We start from the raw sequence: 20,872 nt of genomic DNA on the forward strand, positions 1-20,872 counted from the left end.
ACACAGTCGACAAAAATACTAACAGCGTTCCTTTGAACTGCTGACATTGTACAGGGTGGATTAGGGAGCGTATATTAACAGGTGACAGGCGAGGCTAAACAGTGGTGCTGCACACGGCCTGGCTGTCACAACAGCCCTGGTCAGACATGGGCTTTCACCGAATCAAAATGAGGACAGAGAGCGTGACTGACACAGAGGCTTGCTACTGGTGACTGTGCATGAGAAAACCACTCCAATAAACATGCATACAACATCGTCATCCACATCTACACATGACTGTAAGTCGCTTTGGATAAAAGCGTCTGCTAAATGGCATATATTATTATTATTATTATTATTATCTAGAACACTTCCAATTACATTTTTTTCAAGCACTTTTATCAACTCCCTCTGTTCTCCAGTAGCTGAATTTCCTCTTCACTTCAGTTTGCTCCTCAATTCATTCACCTTGGAGTCCGGCAGCACCATTGTTCCTTTCTTTAATCCCAGGCCAATGAAAAACGTCTTTATTTAGCATGTATTTCTTCACTAAGTTATATTTATATATATTTTGGGACACATTTATCACAAACAATCCTTACACAAGTAAAAAAAAAAAAACTTGAAATGCTTAGGACATTCCTTTAGAGAGATGAGCAAGCCTACACGGACTAACAGAAAGATAAAACAAAAAGAGACATCAAAATTGGGGAGTTGTACAACCTGGTGCCTACATCTCCATGAAGCAGACAGTCCAATGTCACCGAATCAATTACAGTGTCTTCCCTACTATACCAGACTAGATGTTACTGCAATAGTTCATCATGCAGCACAACACTTTAAAAAAGGTAATTCAAGTGTCCAGATACTGGTCATTCTTTTGAAAGGTGTTTAGCAGTAGAACAATTGGCAGTAAATATATAGTGTACATATTATTTGCGATATATCAGAAAGCTGACCATACACCTCTGCAGTGTTCACACTAAACAAATAAAAATAGCTCATGCCATGAAATGACTCTAGACGAGAAGCACCCTCTTAAACTACCTTGTCTCATTATTTATCATTTACAAAACAAATACGGGTGTTCAGCATATTACACAATTGCTCACCCTGTGCTTGGCAGACAGCAGTCCTGACTCACCATGCTACATTAAAATGTAGCACCGGTGTGATTTATATACACTGACCCCAGATCAGCCAAAGAGCCCACGGGGCCTCTGGTTTGAATACAGCAGCGGACATACACAGACTTGTCATCTCTCAGTCGCACAGTGGATTCTGTCCAGCCAACCAATGAGCGCACACACACCTCATCTCTCACCACTTCCAATTCAAACCAGTATTTAGGAAAGGGAACAATACAGGCTCCCAACCCCACACCACCCTACAGAGAACAACAACAACCTTCCAGATAGTTCTATATGGACAGAGAAACTCTTCTATGTCTCCCCTGAACTAGAAGATGCTGGGTATGTATGGGTGTCTGGGGGTTGCTGGGCCACAGCCCTGTCTGGTCAGAGACTGCCAATGTTGGGGAAACTCTTGAGCTTCTCTGGGAAGTCGTCCTTGTAGAGGACTGGGTCTGCACGGTGTTCCACTACCTTCAGGGGCATGGTGCCGAAGACAGACGCAAACTTGTTGATGCACTCCGATCTGGGGAAGTGTACAGAAGTTACCGCCGTTAACATTGAGGCAATCAATCACAGGAAAAAAAAAACACGTCCAGATATTGTATGTCCACTACTACCTCTATGAATATTGATTTGGCATATACACACCATTTCTAGAGTTGCTAGGCGATGAGCATGCTCAGTGCAGGACGTACCTCTCTACCATGTGTGTCTGGTCCAGGGACAGACCGTCAATGGCTGTGCACTCAGGACACTTGAACTTCTTCCTTGGGGTCACCTAAATGGAACCAGGACATTGAGCTTTACAAATCTACCATTGCTGCACAACTAAGAAACATACAGTACAGAATCGACTGTGTGGTGAGATCAAATCCCTGTGCTGATGAGACAAGTCTAATACCGTCACAGTACTGTTTAAAGGGATACTTTGGGACTTGGGCAATGAAGCCCTTTATCTATTTCTCCAGATGAACCCGTGGATACCGTTTGTATGTCTCTGCATGCAGCTTGAAGGATGTTGCTAACTAGCTTTAGTGCAATTGCTAGCATGCTAGTAAATACCATAGCATTACAATCATTGTGCTAATTCTAGTTAGCATTGGCTTGCAAAACTACCTCCAACTTCCTTCATACCGGAGACAGAGACATAAAAATGGTATCCATTCGTTCATCTGACTCTGGGGAAGTAGATTAAGGACTTCATTGCCCAAATCCTGAAATATCCCTTTAAGTTACAGTTCTCTAGAATGTGATAAACCCATTAGATGAAGTCTTGCTAGTTGTGACAGCAGGTCCAGCAGTGGTTGTTGCAGCAGAGTGTGATTGAGGGCTGTTGCGCTGAGGGAGGATGTTGTGCTGCTGTATACCTGAGTGGTCATTAAAAGGCCACGGCATGCTGCTTGCATACCGAGGAGAAACAGCTGTATGCTCATTAAAGGGGTGATGTATGGCCTTCCTCCGTCTTACCCACCCCACCAGTCTGTCTTACTCCAGACTGCAGATCAGTGCTGAGGAGGACGTGCGGGGAGGGGTGGGGGGCTAGCCTACTGCAGGCATTGATGGTGGGGTGAGTGAGCCCTGGTGAGCTTAGGAAAACATAGTCGGAGGAGTGGCAGTCAGTGACACACAGGTAAGAGGGGTTAAGGTTGGGCTTTAGGGGCGGTCTCTGCACCTGGACAGTCACTGCGTTGGGGAGGTATCAGGGGGCACAGAGGGGTGAGAACTGATCAGAGACAGAGCCTCTGGCAGGACAGGACTGGAAGAAACAAATATTTCTGCATTCTGGGACTTTTCCACCTCTGTGGAATTGGAGTTATAGCCTTCAGCTTCCTAATATGTGGTGCATGTTGTAGTACTGCTCCTAATGAGATATTAACATAGCTCCGTCCCAAATGCCACCCCATTGACTAGGAAGTTCACTCATTTGGACCAGGGCCCATAGGGCTCTGGTCAAAAGTAGTGCACCATTATAGGGAATAAAATGCAATTTGGGATGCAAGCCATGGCTCTGGTGAACATACAATGTTGAATTTGACCTCCTAAGGACCTAATGTCAGCATAATGGGTTGGGTAGGACTGTTGTGTTCAGATGGTGGGACAACGTTGTGCACGGTTCTGTACCTTTATGGGGGCTTTGCCAGTGATGTTGGCCACCAGGAAGTTGATGGCAATATCCTCACAGTTCATATGAGCATCCACCCAGTTCTTGATGTCTCCTGGCATCTTGTAAGTGTACAGGTAGTTAAAGTACTGGAAAGGAAAGAGCCAGTGTTACTCAACATCAAAATCAGGAAGCAGTGGAAACTACAAGCAGATATAAATACTGAAATACATTTGTCATCCTACTCACTGGTGACATGATAAATGAGTCTAACCTCAGAAGTATTTGCTTTGAATCAAAAGGATAGTTTTTGGTTGACAGTGAGACAGATAACCTAACCTCACCTATGACTCTTCCATCCTAACCCTGCCCCCTCCCCATACTGGGCCTGGCAGGGGGACAGGGGGAGGAGGGGCTTCTGTCTGAGGCTAACCTTGTGGTAGAAGGCTGCTCCAGTCAGAACCATGGACACCTCGTTGGTCCACTCGGACTCGTACTTCCACTTCCCCATCTCGTGGTCCCACAGGTGGAGCCGACCCGGGTACCCCACCAACCGGTCTGGGAACTCCCTCCACACCTGAGGGACATGGCGGGGAAAGAGACGGTTACACACAAATTACAGCTTTTCCAGGAATTTGGGGAAAGTTCCAAGTTAATGGAATTAGGCAACACTAAAAACATTCCAAGTAGCCTCCTTTCACCTTCTTCAAGGTAGTGCTAGATGACCGCCATCACGGAGATACTTTGAGCCCCAAAGTTCACGTTAAAGAGATGAAAGCTTCAGGCCCTCTCTGTGATGGGCAGAGACGTGTGTGGAGACTGGATACCGGAGCCCAGCAGCCTGTCCCGCTATTGGACCCAGCGAGAGGCAGTAGAGCCAGACAGTCTTCCTTCCCCACAGCAGCCTGCCTCTCATTTCATGTCATTATCCTCAAATTGTCCTCAATTGTCTCAATAGGTCCTAAATGCCTTCAGGTGAGTGCCAAACTGGGCTGTAGGCATGGACAGCATCAGCTCTGGCCTGTCACCATATGTCACACATCAAACATATCTCCAGCACCCGCCTCACATATAGCCTTACTGGAGGCTGACTTAAGCTCCCTGGATGAGTTTAAACTCTGGGGTCAGCTCTAAGTGGCCTGTGTTTACCTGCCAGTATGAATGCACTAAGCCCAAGGTCAAACATTTGGGGTGACATCTCCCAGGCGTGATACAGGGCATCCTCTCTCTCACCTCGTAGCCAAACTGTAGTTCATCAGACGTCAGCATGATGATGTCATCATCGATGGCCAGCACGGCCTCAGTCTCGATCTCGTCGTAGGGGAAGAAGCGGTTGCTGAGCTTGTTCTCTTTGGTGCGCACCACCTTGAGAGGCGCGGCAATTTTCGGCCATAAAGAATCTAACCGAGGGACAGAGACCAAGGGAATATGAGTGATAAGACTACAATACAGACAGGTCAGAGAAAATCCATTCTATCAATGCAATGGTGGCCTTGGCAAACGGGTCAGTTAGCATTTTGTGCTACTTGAGAAGCTGCAAGACATTAAGCAAACTGAAAACTACTTCCACACATTACAAATCTGACAGTATATATTGCATCACCCACCTACACCTAAGACATCAAACCAGACTCCTAGTCTTCTAGGTCAAACTAACATCTAGACTTCAGTTGGAGAGGAGTGGAGTTGGGTTGCCATCAAGGGAGACGTTTCAAAATGGCAATCCTAGTGGAAAAGTACGCTAGCAGTAAAACTACAATCACTGACTCGAATCGCAACGCCAACTTGAATCATGTGCAAGCCTGCCCCCACCAAGATTCCTCTCAAGGCAGAGCAACAAAGTTAGCTTTTTTTAAAGTAGTGTTTAGTGAGCTTGGGAAGTGTCCATGGCACGGAGCAGTCAGACAGATGGCACAGAATGTGTCACCCCATTAAGGCTCTAACTGGGGCCTGACAAGCAGACAGCGCTCCCACCGACGAGCTCTGAACCGACGAGCTCTGAACGTCTCCACACTAAACTGTCAACGGGAGAACTGCTGTGATATATTCAAGGGCTTTCTTCTCTCTCTCTCTGTCCCCCTCTATTTTCCAAAGATGAGCTGGGAGATGAGTGCAGTGCAGGGAGAAATCTCCAAAACAAAGGTTATTAGCTTAGCTCTGATTGAGCCTGGCATTTTCTTTTGCTATTGGTTTGAACACACAAACTGAAACATCTTCTGGCTGCTGGAAGCCCATCTACTTTGCTTCTCATTTTCGGACTTTCTCCTGGGCTAACCAGGAGATCCTCTCCACTACAGAAAAACAGAATCCTGCTGCAATCCCCATCTGTCCTGTAGTTACCTCTGTCTCCATGCTCTGCAGCTCCATAACGGTCTTTGACCAAAGTGAAAAACAGGTTTCTTCAGGTCATAATGCTAAGATTGTATGAGTGAACAAATAAACTATGAAGTTAATCATGACAACCAAACACAGTACAATCTCTGTGCATGTGAAAAGCACAATCAGTCCTTGTGAGGATGAGGAAATCCGTCCTCAACCCAAGCAGAGACCCTGAGTTGACCCATGAACGGCCCCTTGTTAATTCTAATGGGTCACAAAGCTCTGGCCAGGCTCCACTGACGCCTCTAATCAAAGGCTACACTGGGCCATTAGAGTGAGCTTCAAAGTGGCCCGCTGCTTCATTACACAACTGCAGAGGATAGATTTCATTCCCTGTCGTTCCCTGAGCTGTCAGTGTTAAGGGGCGCCATAAACAGCCGCATACCTAAATCGCCTTGTTAAGAGGAATCATTAGAGCGAAAGCCACAATAAATAATGACTAATATCAGCTTACTCTGAAACATCTCTAATGGGCTCTAAATGAGGGCTGTGGCAGGAGGACAGACAGGCAGCACTAGCAGAACACTGCACACTGTTTGATGGAGTGTCTGTAGTGGACAGTATATCAACATGAATGAAAGGCCTCTACGTCGTCTGGCTTGCCAGTACCGAGGAGACCTGTTGACATCGGAAGGTTAGAATGAGGTGGCTGCTGCAGCACCGAGGGGGGTGGGTAGGAGGATGTTTTTCTGTCCGACCGGCAGCAACATGCCACGGAGCTGCTCCAGTTTCCTGATTCTCAACACGAAGAAAATCCAGAGAGAGGTTTGGCTCCAGCCTCAAGCATGTCATGCTTTTCAGGGTCTAAACTTATAGAGAGACGGGTCTTGGCTGCTGAAGCTGTTATCACTCATCTGGTACACATCAAGAGCTCCATTTTGTGTATTAAACCATGGCATGGTGAAATAACCATTTCTTCTCACATCAAGTTGGCAGTTAACATGGAGTGTTCAGCCACTTTCCCATTCCTCGTGTGTATCGATCTGCCAACTTTAGTCAATCTCTAAACAGAGAGAACATTTTTGGGGATTCTATGGTAGCTATGAAGTAAGGCAATCTGACAGAACACTAATATCCCATCTTTGAATATCCAACAAAGCATCTTCGTTGTCACTGAAAAGGTTAACTCATGAAAACTCCTATTGCTGGTGTGCTTGTTTAAGGGTAATATTTGAATCAATAATGAGTTTAATGAACAATATGGGGAAGGGAGGGTCAGAATCAGAGGTGTATTCATGAGGAACCAAACAGAAGAACATCTACCAAAATGGAGAGGGACTACCTGAACCTGTCCAATAAGAAACTTATTTTAGTTTCAGCCCCTCAAGAATTTTTGCAAAATGTTACGCTACGGTGTGTGCTAATGAATACAAGCCTCAGGCTCACCTTCAGGGGGACTCTTGTTCTGGTTGTTCCACACCACCAGTAGCTTGGCCAGGCTGGGAACCTTGGAGATCTCAGTGATGACCCGGAAGAGGCTCTCGATGCGGTCGTAGGTCAGCACCACAGCAGTGAACCCTGGGGACCTCGGTGGGATGAGAGGCAGGAACAGGGGGCTGTTCACACTCAACCACTTCTACAGAGGACAAGAGACCAAAAAGGTTAGTCACACTCTCCTACAATGCAGACGTATGCCTTCATCTGTCTGCCATCCTGGCCTGTGACATGTTTTCCATCGTGATTTAAGCTGCCATTCCATTGCTTGATTCAGTAGTGAAGTCACCTGCAGTGATTGCCATACAATGGCTTTACTAGGGAACAGAAATAATCTATTAATTAATTTGAAAGATTAATAGACTCACAACCAGGAATGCCAAGCACCCAGCGTGAAGTAGTCTGGAATGCCAAGCACACTAAGAAAGGAGTGGTAGCGGAGCTGGTTCAGGAGCACAGCTTAGAGAGTGTGTAATACAGAGACAAAGGGCTCCACCCTCATCTCAGGTACATGTGTAAGTTGAGTCCAAACACTATGACTTGGCAGTCTTGGCCTCTCCTGCTGTTTCTACACTGCTGCTTTGGGATATTATAAGTGACGTCTTGTCATGAAGCTCTGGTGAGCTCCATGCAGCAGAGGTCCAGATGAGTTTTAGTGGGGAGAGAGAGAGAGGGGGGAGGCAGGGGAGAGAGAGAGAGAAAGAGGGGGGAGGCAGGGGGATGCAGGCGACGGTGTCGGCGACTGTCTACTGCCAGTGTGGGACTTGGCTCCTCTTCCTGGCCCCGTCTTAAAATGGCCCGTTAACTCTGGAAGATGCAGACCCTAGCCTAGATCAAGTGACGCTGTTAAAGGAAATACTGGCAGTGCAGAGAGCCTATGATGCAGTGACACACACAAGGAGACATAATATATATATACACACAATGGGACAATGAGACACTCAATCCAGACCTCTGAACTAACATATAGACAACAACTGACATTTTGAGTAATGCGATTATACAAGAGTAACAATGTCAACATGTGACACAGGAGACTCACTGCAGCAGCTTAAAGTGCTCTACAATGCAGGTTCTCTCATCTACAGGGTCAACGTCAACGCTACCGTTCCCTGCTAGCAGGAGCACTATGTTGACTGGATGATGTGGTTTTAACCCTTAATTAACTGTCAAACACTACAACAGTAGCATTTTCAAATAAAGGAGGTTGCAGCTGACTTAATCAACTGTACCAAAGGCCCCCAATGCCTCCAGACCTCCACTAGAGACATGTGCTAACCTCATAGGGAAGGATTGGAGATTTGAAATAAAAGTGTGGGCTTCTTGAAGTGCTTCTCTGTTCTGCTGCAGACAGGTGACCACAGACAGACTGGTGTTTCTGTGGCTCTTCCAACGGCGTCCACCATGTCTGTCACCATAAACATGGTCACCTCATATACCCTACATCAGTCAGTACTCACCAATAAAAATAAAACACTCAACTTTACTAGCAAACGGAAACTTCTCTGGGGTGGTGTGACATTGACATACAAGCAGAGGGGGAAATAATTAAACTAACACGGTGACACATTAGTGGTGAGATGAAGAGAAGAGGAAAAGGACAACTTAAGTCATTTGTCAGATGACATAAACAAGATGAAAGAAAGACAGCCACTTCTCCAATGTTAATGAGCCCAGTTAAATTGAGTTCACTGCTTACAATGATCAATTTACACAAAAACGGGATGATGCAGCCATTTGGGTGATTTAGGCTACACATTATTGTGGTGGTGTTAGGAAAAGTAGACTGACGCAAATCATTGTAAACATAGAGAAAAACATGGCATTTAAGTGTTTGACAAACAGTGTTTTCTCCATAATAGCAAATTATTTTCCATGGCAATGTGGAAATAGCAGCAGCTCCAGTGATGACTGGAGGCAGGTCCATCTAGCCAGCCGGGGGCCTTTGATTTGTGTGGTTTGTGATGATTGCCTACCAGGGATTAATGGAGAAGTAGAGATCGTGCAGCCATCACATCTTCAAGAGGCCTGATATGAGCACAATCACAGTGCAGGCTTTGTCTGCGCTCTACCAGTGAAGGAATCGTCTGGCCAGGTTTCTTGGCCCATTTAAACCACTGAACAAGCCCCGACTTAGCCTAAATTCAAATGTTAGATGTCCCCTAATGGTCAAGGTCAAGCTTAAGAAATAATCAGTTGCCATCTTCCATGAATACACATTACTATGAAAGGTGTAATTAATTGGACCGACACCACCCTTTTTAGCAAACCATGGTGCATTGTTTAGTGTGCACCCAATTGTGAATAGTGTGTTCACACCATTCCAAACTAAGGGAGAAAACACACCAGAGCTCAGAAGAAGAAGAAAACAGTCCAAACCAATCTGATATGAAAGCTCCCTAGGGTACCAAGTCTCCTAACCTTCAGCCACCTTTCAGAGGCTGAACAGGTGACTACCATGGATTACTCGTTTCGTATCTTACATCTATGCCCACGGCCGAACAAAAAGCATCCCGTCTGTCCCTCCCTGGCCTGAAAACCCTTCTAAAGGCACTGCTACTAGCAGAGAGCCTGTGAAATGTGCTTTCAATTATGACCCCGAACGAAGGATACAGAACAGCAGAGAAAAAACAACTGCTTGATTTATTTAGTGTCCCGTTCCAATTCTGCTCGACGTGTTTCCACTGAATACGTAGAGATAGCACTTCTCTAGCATTGGAACGGTAACAGGTCTGTGGCCCTGCACAATTCACCTCTTGTGAGCAGGGGCTGAGACAGCACAACTAAATGACGATTGGTTGGGAAAAAAGGCAGACAGGAGTTTCTGACAGAGAGAGGTGGGTAATGTCAAGTGTAACTGTTGATTAACCAGCTACCCACTCCAAAAAAAAGGCAATACTAGCTGTGATTGAGCAGTTGGCTAGAGTAGAAAGTAATTAGTCTTGAAGAGCTTTGAATTACTCAGAGAAGCCAAGTGTTGTAAACATACCTTCAGTCAGAGTCAGCTGACTTGTTCAGACCAACATAACCTGACTGGCTCACATATCACAAACCATTGGTAGGACTGCGTAGGGCTGTCCAATAAGAGGAGGAACATGGGCCCCCCCCCTTGACAGACAAACAGACAGACAGACAGACAGACAGGAGGGCGGAGCTGCATGTGATGTCTTTGGAGACTGCAGCAGATCAGGCTGGGCTGATTAACAGCCCCTGAGAGGTGATAGCTGAGCCAAGCTGTCTGCATCCCCACACTCCCGCAACCACAGAGGTTACTTACACACACACACACTCCTTAAACAGTGTTCTCTCACACACACACACACACACAATGACTCAAACACTAAGGCATGTATTTTTCACCGCACTGGAGGCATCCTCCCAGTGCAGAACTGCTGACACAAACACACTGGCTGTTTCAGCAGTACTGGGTGTTTACCAAGCAGCCAAAGACCACTAGACTACATGTGTGGAGAAAGAGACCTATAAAGAGGAAGCTGGCCTGCCACCCAGCCGATACACTGGGAAAGACTTACCTGGGAAAACTGTCTCATATCTGTCACTGAGGGAGTCAGTCACTGTGTTTTTCTGTTTTGAGAGGCCAGCACAGTAGTGTCAGGTCACACATCAATACCAGACACTGCAGACTGCACCCCCATAAATATGACTCGTATGTCTAAGAAGATTCAGTGGTTAACCGCAGTAAAAAACAATAACATTATTAGTGGTGTAGGCTAGAGGGGCATAGATTATAGCAGGCTCCAATGGAAGACTGAGGTATCCAATCATGTTAAAACACATCTAGCCTAAAAAAAACACATCTTTCCACTCTTTAAAGACCTAGCAACTAGAAGATTACTCACCACCACAGGGGGGGTGTTCCACTGTTCGTAGGTGCGGGCAGCATAGGGGTAGATGCGGTCATTGATGATCTGAAGCACTGTCATACCGATGGCCTTCATGGAGCTGAAGTAAGCGTCCCAGAACCAGCGGGCCTGAGGAGAACAGAGTTGTTTTGGAGTAAAAACATATGGTCTGGGCCCTGGACAAACAGACAAGCTGTCATGAATGTGAACATACATTCAGAAGGCATCCCAGTGACTGGAGAACAGGAAGGACTGCTCTAGATGGTTAGAATCTCTAACATCATCTGTCCTACAGCAGGCCAAGGCCTTCTACAGCTCACCTGACTTTCAAAGCACAGGGCAGCCAAATATCAACCTGGCCAGTGGTTCCAACCTCTTCCTGCTACTGTATTTTACTCTTCCAGTAGTACCCCTCATGTGTATTTTTTACCAGTAGACCTATGGTCTCATGAGTATTCTCAAGTACCCCCAGTGGTCCTAGTAAACCTGGGTGGGAACCCCTGCTTAAGGCCCATTGGGACTATAATACATGCTTGATCCAAGATGTATGCAAACTATGTACACATCTACTTTCAGTTTTGCATCAAAAATCTATTTTTAGTCACTTCATTACCAGTCCATGGTAACAACAAGGAGCATTACTGTGCCCGAGGGAAGGTGTAGCATAGCAGTCAATCATATTTCAATGCAGATGTTACTAGTACAACATCCCCAGGCAGCACCCCAGCTTCCTTGGTGCTCCCCTCCCACTGATCCATTAGGAGACATCAAGGGACAGCTATGGAGGGAGAGGAGCCCATAAGAGTTAATGATCATTAAAACAGAACTGTCTCCTGCCAGGAGGCGCCATGTCAGTGTGACCTGACTCCACCTCAGCAAGTCCTAGGTGACCCTGAGTGCAGCACTCTTTAACAAGCACATGTCGGATGTCCATACTGGATCCCTCAACTCCAACTGACATTTGACTGGTTAGCCAGAGCACACCCTGGAAACTATTCGCACAGCCAGAAACTCAAGATATTAATAGCATATTTGTTGGGTGAGAATAAGACCCCCAGCTGAAGACGATCTCCTCTGTTTTGGATTAGGAGCAGAGGAGGATCAAGCAACAAATAGACAACAGCAACAACGGTGCACAAAAGGAAAACGGCAATGCAGCAAACAGAGTGATAGCATTGGCTGCTACAGCTTAGCCAATGAGCCAACCGTTTTGCTAGAGCTGTGGTAGTCTTGGCCTGGCTACAGGGCTCTTTCCTTCCGTAGCAGTGGAGCAGCTTGGCCTGGCTACAGGGCTCTGTCCTTCCGTACCAGTGGAGCAGCTTGGCCTGGCTACAGGGCTCTGTCCTTCCGTAGCAGTGGAGCAGCTTGGCCTGGCTACAGGGCTCTGTCCTTCCGTAGCAGTGGAGCAGCTTGGCCTGGCTACAGGGCTCGGTCCTTCCGTAGCAGTGGAGCAGCAGGGCTCGGGAGCAGCTTGGCCTGGCTACAGGGCTCGGTCCTTCCGTAGCAGTGGAGCAGCTTGGCCTGGCTACAGGGCTCTGTCCTTCCGTAGCAGTGGAGCAGCTTGGCCTGGCTGGAGCAGGGCTCTGTCCTTCCGTAGCAGTGGAGCAGCTTGGCCTGGCTGTCCTTCCGTAGGGCTCTGTCCTTCCGTAGCAGTGGAGCAGCTTGGCCTGGCTACAGGGCTCTGTCCTTCCGTAGCAGTGGAGCAGCTTGGCCTGGCTACAGGGCTCTGTCCTTCCATAGCAGTGGAGCAGCTTGGCCTGGCTACAGGGCTCTGTCCTTCCATAGCAGTGGAGCAGCTTGGCCTGGCTAGCAGGGCTCTGTCCTTCCATAGCAGTGGAGCAGCTTGGCCTGGCTACAGGGCTCTGTCCTTCCATAGCAGTGGAGCAGCTTGGCCTGGCTACAGGGCTCTGTCCTTCCATAGCAGTGGAGCAGCTTGGCCTGGCTACAGGGCTCTGTCCTTCCATAGCAGTGGAGCAGCTTGGCCTGGCTACAGGGCTCTGTCCTTCCATAGCTGTCCTTCCATAGCAGTGGAGCAGCTTGGCCTGGCTACAGGGCTCTGTCCTTCCATAGCAGTGGAGCAGCTTGGCCTGGCTACAGGGCTCTGTCCTTCCATAGCAGTGGAGCAGCTTGGCCTGGCTACAGGGCTCTGTCCTTCCATAGCAGTGGAGCAGCTTGGCCTGGCTACAGGGCTCTGTCCTTCCATAGCAGTGGAGCAGCTTGGCCTGGCTACAGGGCTCTGTCCTTCCATAGCAGTGGAGCAGCTTGGCCTGGCTACAGGGCTCTGTCCTTCCATAGCAGTGGAGCAGCTTGGCCTGGCTACAGGGCTCTGTCCTTCCATAGCAGTGGAGCAGCTTGGCCTGGCTACAGGGCTCTGTCCTTCCATAGCAGTGGAGCAGCTTGGCCTGGCTACAGGGCTCTGTCCTTCCATAGCAGTGGTGCAGTATGGCCTGTTGTTTTTGTTGTCGTATAGTCCAGAGAGCTCTCAGCAGCACATGAGAAGGGACCAGTCCCCACTCCACACCCCCACCCCTAGTCCCCTTTAACACTGGAGAAATACAAAAACAGTGTTTATTTTTATGGAGGGGGTGAGGAGTATTCAAAAAGACTTTCTAATCTCAGGGGGACCCAACGACCCATAAATCAGCCAGTGATGAAAGTTTCCTTTCCGACCGGGAGGCAAAAAGCAAACTGCTCCGCCCGCTCCGCCGCCTCCCAGCGCCTGCAGGAATTTTTATGAGGGAAGAAGAGACGGAGTCACAGCAGAGAAAAAGGGCAGAGAGGTCTGCTTCACTGCGGAACTGTCGTTCCCTTCCTCTAACATACAGCGCTGGGCTAAGGAGACTGAACTCTCTTTGAGTTGTGCTTGAACTTGGACCATAAACAACATCCATCAATTCAAAACTGATTTGGCTAATCTATACTACTGCAACTAAAATAAATGTAACTAATTGCACCTCTTAATAAGATATAAATATTGTAAAAGTACAATTGTCATGGTGAACAATTACTTAGCACAAACTTGCTTAGGATGACATTGTAGTATTACCACAATGACAGACAACTGATCATCAATAGTGGTTCCTGTGGGACTGAGAAATCATAATACTAGCCAGACTTTCACGACCTGGGTCATCTCTTTCTCTAGCTATACTCTGCTGTCCGTCAACTCCTTTTAGACAGGGAGGGTTCAGACACGATTACATTGGGCTTGGTACTGTAGCTGCAGCCCTGTGATTGACAAGTACTCATTTCAGCTGTACTGATCTAACAAAGCATGTATTCTATTCCTAGGGTCTGACAAACAAGGCTCAGAGGAAAGCCTCAGGTGACCACCACTAACATTTAGCAGCTGTTAAGCACTTAGGTCCCAAATTGTGAGCTACGTGGATGCTACCACATCAAATGTTGAAATCATTTTTTTCTCCTGAAATGATGCTGCTGGCTACTGATGGATTAGGAGTTTTACATTTGACCTTAGTTGTGAGGCCCTGTATAAGTGAGACAGAATGTCTCCTCAATTATCCAATTATCATTAAATTTAGGACTTAGTAAATCATACAGATAGTCAATCAAAGCTGACAGTCATCATGAGTAAGGCTGTGTTATTCAGATCTTTTTTCCACTAATTGGCCTTTTCACCAATCACAACAGATCTTTTTCACAGCTGATGTGATTGGTCAAAAGACCAATTAGTGGAAAAAAGATCAGCAGTGTGTATTTTAGGCATATTTGCCATATGGTCAGAGACCTTTTAAACCCATAAAGGACTGAAGATGACAGTGTGTAATTCAGAACCACTGAGGAAGGAAAGGCAGTTAGGCTCTCTCTTGGACAGTGAGTAAACACTTCAGCTCTTCAATAAGATCAATCAGAAAATATATATTTTCCTACAGCTCTTATAAAAATTTAAGGGAAGAAAAAAAAGACAATTTTGCACACGTCCAAGTGAGTTAGAGTTGACAATGTGTTGTCTATACTATTGACAATGTCAAGTCTTTATGGGGGACCAAATCAGTGATTCCCAGTGTCCTCTCCTCTCCAGCCAGTGAATGTGAGTGAGGAGTCTCTCCAGATGTGTGCAGGTGTGGACTGATTTGGAATGGGCTCTACGGCGCCCCATAAATCCTGGATAAGATGGGCCTTTGTGCTCCGGCCCCACCCCACCCTTACACGTCCTGAGCACCGGCTCCAACACCCTCCCCCCGTCAGTCCTGCAGGGGCCACAGGCACGCGCATGGCAGTGACATACCTACGCCTCACGTTCCCCTGGCTCAAGATGTATTCACTTCTCAACTCAGACCAATATGATTTGGTTGTGTTCCTCTGATCGCCAGTGAATTGATAAATGTTTATTATCAGTATTTTTTTTACTCCCAAACAAACCACAATCCTTATCAGTCCTCATCTCTACCGAGAACCTTTTCCTGACAGGAAGACAACTGATTACACATCTCATAACTAAATTCCAAGCGCTAGACAAGACAGACTGACAGAGAAACACTAAGAGCAGTGGATAAGCATGTCAGATCCTCACAGCTACAGAGACAGGAGGAGGAGCCTCAAGGGAAGACATGTTCAAGGCTTGGCAAATGAAACCACTCCAACAGGGTTTCTGAGCTGTGGGGCTGATATGTCTGTTTGGCCAGTCTAATTGGTAAATGGACTAGCGTTGATACAAGGGAATGAGAAACAGCTTGGACGTGCAGAGCTCTCTGAGGGCTTTCACTTCTGTTTATTGAGGCTCATTTGGACCAGTGAAAGGAGGGGATTTGTCATTGATTTGGCTCGACTGAAACTAACACTGAAGAACCTTTATAAAGAGCTTTTTAATCAAGATTGGGAACATGACGAGACAATCCAAACAGACAACAGGACAGAAACTCTCGTCCTAAGGGCCCATTACAACGTGTCTCTCACCCTTCAGTCTGCCTGTGTTATGGCTTCCATTGGGCCAACAGTGAGGCACACGTCTCCCAGGTTGGAATGGGAGCGTGAATGTCACAACTCCTTTGACCCCGTCTTCACACTAACTTAACCTGAGAGGGCCGGAGGCACTTTCTCCTGAGGCGTATTCATCTGGAAATAGACCATTACTACAACTCTATAAAGAGTGCATTTCCCTATATGTGCATAGAAAAATCCCCAGCAAAGGGATTCAGTCTATTTGAATGTTCGCTGACGAAAAGCTGTGATCTGACTGTCACCTGTCTTTGCATCTCCTCCACCTGCCTGTGAGGGATACTCTTCAAGATGGTGTACATCTCTGGGAGCTTCTCCTCTGGAATGACCACGGATGCCCTGTACAATATACACACACAAATGTCAGTCAGTATCAATGGCAAACACAGCCACTGGTATTAAACTAGATCAGAATCACAATACGAGCTCAGAAAATCTAATGCAGAGATATGTGTTGAAGTTGGAGTGAGATCATGAGCAGTGTCTTAGTGTACCTCTTCCAGTCGAGGACCTCAGAGAAGGGTAGGATGTACGAGTCTGCTAGGATGACAGGGACACAGCCAGCCTGCAGCACATCACTGAGGGTGGCCTGTCCCAGCCGAGCCCCGCGCAGCACCACACAGAACGACGACTCCTGGGGAACACAGATTACCACGAGGTATTACACAATCATAGCCATATCAACTGTACATAGTTTGATGACATAGCCGTCGCCAAACTAAGGAAGCTTAGACGGGTCAAAAACAGACTAACACAATATTAGTGAGCAGCTTGTGTTTGGTCAGAGTCTGATAAAATGACTGCATGAACTGTCGATGTTGCCTCCCATATGGAAGAGTTTAGGATGGGGAGGGCAATGTCATGGTGGACCAATTACAGACATTAAAAGTATACAAGCAGGCAGCGTAAAATATGATTCTAAAATCTTTCCAATGTCAGAGGTGGGGGAGGGGGGTGCCTTCACTGAGATTCTGCCACCACACCATCAACCTCCACCCCTCTAGGCCCTCTCCTTGGTGGGACGTACCCCAGATGTGCGGCTACGCTGCACCCATACCAGATGATAAGCACACTTCCTGTCTAGACAGGCCAGAGACGGGCTGGAGATGCACCCTGAGCAGATAGACAATGCAGAGAGGCACACTGGCTGACTGACTGCCACAGGCATTGTTGTAGTTTCCCAGGTATACTCTGCATAAAGTTACCCACATAGATAGACTGCTAACTCTTAGAGATGACCTACACAGCTGAGCAGAGCCCTCTTAAATGCTTTTAAGTCAGATCTGCATGGCCATTATCAATGTTAAACATTTCCCCCTAAGCTGTGTAATGTCTACAAGTGTGTGTACATGTTAGTCTAAATGGTAGCAGGTCTCTGTGTGCGTCTCACCTGGAGGATCTGGGGGTAGTCGAACACCTGGCCCTTGTAGCAGCGTTTCCTCGCTGAGGCGACTCCCTGAGAGAGGTTGCTGCACTTGTCCAGGAGGAGCAGAGCTTCCCCGTTCTCCCTCTTCAGCCTCTCCAGCTCTGCCCGGTACTCACGGTGGATGGCCGTCTGAGACGACAGAATGAAGTAGCGCCGGGGCCTGCAGCGGGACGGGGACACCATTAGAAACAATGTAAATCTCTGTGGTCGATGGTGACTTTAAAAGAGAACTTCCCAAATGTTCCCACTTTCACATGAAGTGAGGATGCCTGTTGTCTTGCTTGTGGAAGCGATAAGAGCCCTAATCTAGGTGCGGAAGTGTGGGCGGTGGTGTTGCTGCTCACCCAGGCTGTCTCTCGGGCAGCTCCACGTCTGCAGACAGAGGGCTGTACACAGGGATGCTGACATCATAACCCTGCCTGTAGGTCCACGTGGAGAAGCCTCCCCCTGCAAGCAGAGCCCTATAACACACACAAAACAAACACACGTATCCAATGTTACACCACTGTCACATAGGCTTACATAGTTTAGATGGAGAGAAGAGACAGCTATACAGAACTTTGTAGCAAGACAATACATGACAGATATGACAAGAAACAGCCAGGGTATCTGCACATCTGCTGAACAACGCTATTGAGTAACATGAAGATTAAGAAGTATTCACCTGGACAAAAAGAGGCTGCCTAAACCTCATCCTTTTGGAGATGTGTATATGTAATAGTTACATGAGAACTGACGAACAATCTTCATGGTGTCCTACCTGTGGATGCAAGGACAACCTCACGCACACACACTGGCCTATATATACACACACACAGCTGGTTCTGATGAGGCCCCATGCCAAATGGAGCACAGCTGGATGAGCCCAGGAAATTCCCTACAGCTCCAGATAAGTGTTCATCGTCTCAGGGCTTTCAGTTCATAAAACCCACCTTTTCCACCCAAAAGGAGCGAGCAGCCAAGAGCAAGGCTGGGAAACATGACCTCTCTCTGTGGCTGTAAATACCAGGAGATTAGGATGTCTGCCCGCTCAAGGCCGCTAGAGGTTCTGTCATCTCTGGACTACTTTTAAGTAGTACTTTCATCTTAGTTTAATATTTTTCAAGCCCCCCTGTAATTATATGCAAGTACTGTACTTGTGTTGGAGATAAGATGGAACTGAATCTGGATTAGCTAGTCAAGTCAAACTACAAAATATGGAGCGAAAAAACTAATTTAATAAAAACTACGAGTCAATTTAACAAAAATAAAAAAAGTATAAAACTATTCTCTGAACATAACATCAGACTAAGGACACGGAAAGAAAACTGAAAGCCAAGTTAATACCATGCTTCCCTCTAGTGGTGGTCTTGGTAGAACAATATGTGCCTGGCAGTAACTCTGCTAACAAACACTGATTATTCACGCTGGAGTAAATATTAGCTGGAAGTCAAGGTTGGTTGATGAACAAAAAAACAATGCGAGTTTATCCAACTATGTTCATTGTAATTGACTTTCATTTTTCCTGTGCTGGGTTTATTAAGGTTACCTGTCTCTTGGTACATCAAGTGCTGTGTTGTAGTCTGGAGGTCCACCAGGTAACATGTTGAACAGAAGGTGGTTCATCCCTTTGTCCCACCTGGAAACAAACATCTTTAGGTGTCAAAAACCAACAAATGTGTGCACTTAGATATTTGAAATGGGCTGATAGATCAATGTGGTAGATGAGAGCGGGGGAAGGATAAATACATATGAAGAGAACTCCCAGCTTCGGGTGGAGGAGATAACAGTGCAACCCGAGCAGTGTGCAGGAAAGGTTACCTGGGGAGCATGGCCAGAGCCTGGGCAGTCTCCCGGATGCGCAGAGAGTTCTGATTGAGCACATCAATAGAGGGCACGAACAGGCATGCCCTGGTGACGTCATCAGTGTAGAACTCACTGTCGGAGATGGCACTGAGCAGGTCATTGTACTCTCGGGACAGGCCTGTGCTGCTGATTGGCACTCCTCCCTCATCCACAAAACGCTGCAGAGGATAGATGTACACCTGCCAGACAGACAGTCATTTATGATGGTCCACTTTAGCTGCTGTTGGTTCAAAAGACAAGGTTCAGAGACTAACAATAGCAGATGAAACTAACTTCACGTATCTGTAATTTGTGACATGTGATGATGGAAACTAGGCACACCTTGATTCTATTCTTAGGGTTGTAGCCACACCGATACACATCAAAACAAGTGTGCATTCTGCAGCTAAGGTCCCCTCGCTCAGGAATAGGGTTGGAGACAGGCAGTTGGACGAGAGGTGCATCGTGCACGCTGCGTCGGTCCAGGCTCCAGTCTGCCGTTGATTCGATGGAGTGTGGCCAGAACTGGAACATCCCTGTGGCGATGAGTCCCAGCAGCACCACAGAGAACAGGGTGATGTAGTAGATGCGGTGCTTAGTCTTCATCCGTGGAATCAGAGCCGGGCCTCGTGAACTGTACTTTCCAGACGCGCACATGCTGAGCCTGACCATTCAACCACTTTGAGAGAGACAGAAATAAATATATGGCTCCTGGTCCGTTGACACACTGCCAGGGTATGTATCAACAGTCTAAAATGGCTTCCTCTCCTAGAGGAAATGATGCCATTTTGGACTACTGTTACAGCAAGAAATAAACAAGTTACTGTAACGTTACTTGGCCTTGACTAAAAGAGCCAATCAGTTCTCTTTATAAAAAACTACGTAACGACTTTAACCCAGTGACCGCTTACAACACTAGCTGTCAGTCAAAGGCATTCTGTGAGGTAAAACTAGCTAACGATAACAGGCTAAACTGAACAACTATCTAATATAACTTAAATACACTGGCAGCAAACTCAATTTAGGTAGCAGACTGGTTGACGAGTTAGCTATATTGACTATCAATGAAAACTTAGATTGGCGAAAACCAACTAGTTTAGTCGGCGTTTATTATAAAATACCAACTATATATAGTGTATGTAGCTAGCTAACATCACACTTCTCATAATAAACTGAAATCTTGAAAAGTAAAAACAAGTGGCCAGCTAGCTTCAAGCTTAGCTAGCTAGCATGTTTATGCAGCAGACTTCGATTTGATCAGTAAACTTACATTCACGCTTGACCGGTGCGAAGTTGATCACAAACTGTTAATTCATACCCTCTTCTTAGCTAAGCGGCAAAGCCATAATGTATAGTTTTTATACATTTAACGTTAGGTAGATAACATCAATACAGTTTAATTAGCTATCGTGTGAATAATTTGATTTACGGAAGTGGAACTCTTCTTCGCCTGTCAGAAACCTGTGGGCGACTCTGCATGCACTGGCTATAGTCCTACCTACTAAGGCGGAGTATCATCACACCCACACAGTAGCATATAGATTTATTTCACAAGAGACCTTGTTTTTCTCCACTTAATTATACTGTCTCTTTAACTTAATTTGTGAATGGATAGCGATAACCTGGCATGCAATAGCTATATACTGGGTCCATTGGTCTACAATTAACAAAATATGACTTTATAATTTACATGTGAATATTTACTTGAATGTGCAATCAACAGAAGCATAATGTCAGACATTCAGGTAGGGCCGAGATCATTTCAAACTAAAGC

At 46.6% G+C, this 20,872-nt stretch overlaps 1 protein-coding gene across 1 annotated transcript; it reads right to left on the reverse strand.

Annotated features, from left to right (window-relative positions):
* Window positions 1–491: 491 nt before the first annotated feature.
* Window positions 492–20,566, reverse strand: LOC124035622 (exostosin-2-like). Its single transcript, XM_046349165.1, has 15 exons — window positions 20,369–20,566; window positions 19,441–19,777; window positions 19,075–19,298; window positions 18,803–18,892; window positions 17,619–17,735; window positions 17,239–17,434; window positions 16,343–16,482; window positions 16,094–16,187; window positions 10,887–11,018; window positions 6,979–7,168; window positions 4,447–4,613; window positions 3,647–3,790; window positions 3,234–3,362; window positions 1,808–1,890; window positions 492–1,635 (listed from the first exon to the last, which is right to left on the reverse strand). Exons 2-15 carry the CDS (start codon window positions 19,768–19,770, stop codon window positions 1,497–1,499), a joined length of 2,175 nt encoding a protein of 724 aa, XP_046205121.1. The 5' UTR covers window positions 19,771–19,777; window positions 20,369–20,566; the 3' UTR covers window positions 492–1,496.
* Window positions 20,567–20,872: the final 306 nt, after the last annotated feature.

Source organism: Oncorhynchus gorbuscha, linkage group LG05 (genome assembly GCF_021184085.1).
Source record: "Oncorhynchus gorbuscha isolate QuinsamMale2020 ecotype Even-year linkage group LG05, OgorEven_v1.0, whole genome shotgun sequence".
NCBI classification, from domain to species: domain Eukaryota; kingdom Metazoa; phylum Chordata; class Actinopteri; order Salmoniformes; family Salmonidae; genus Oncorhynchus; species Oncorhynchus gorbuscha.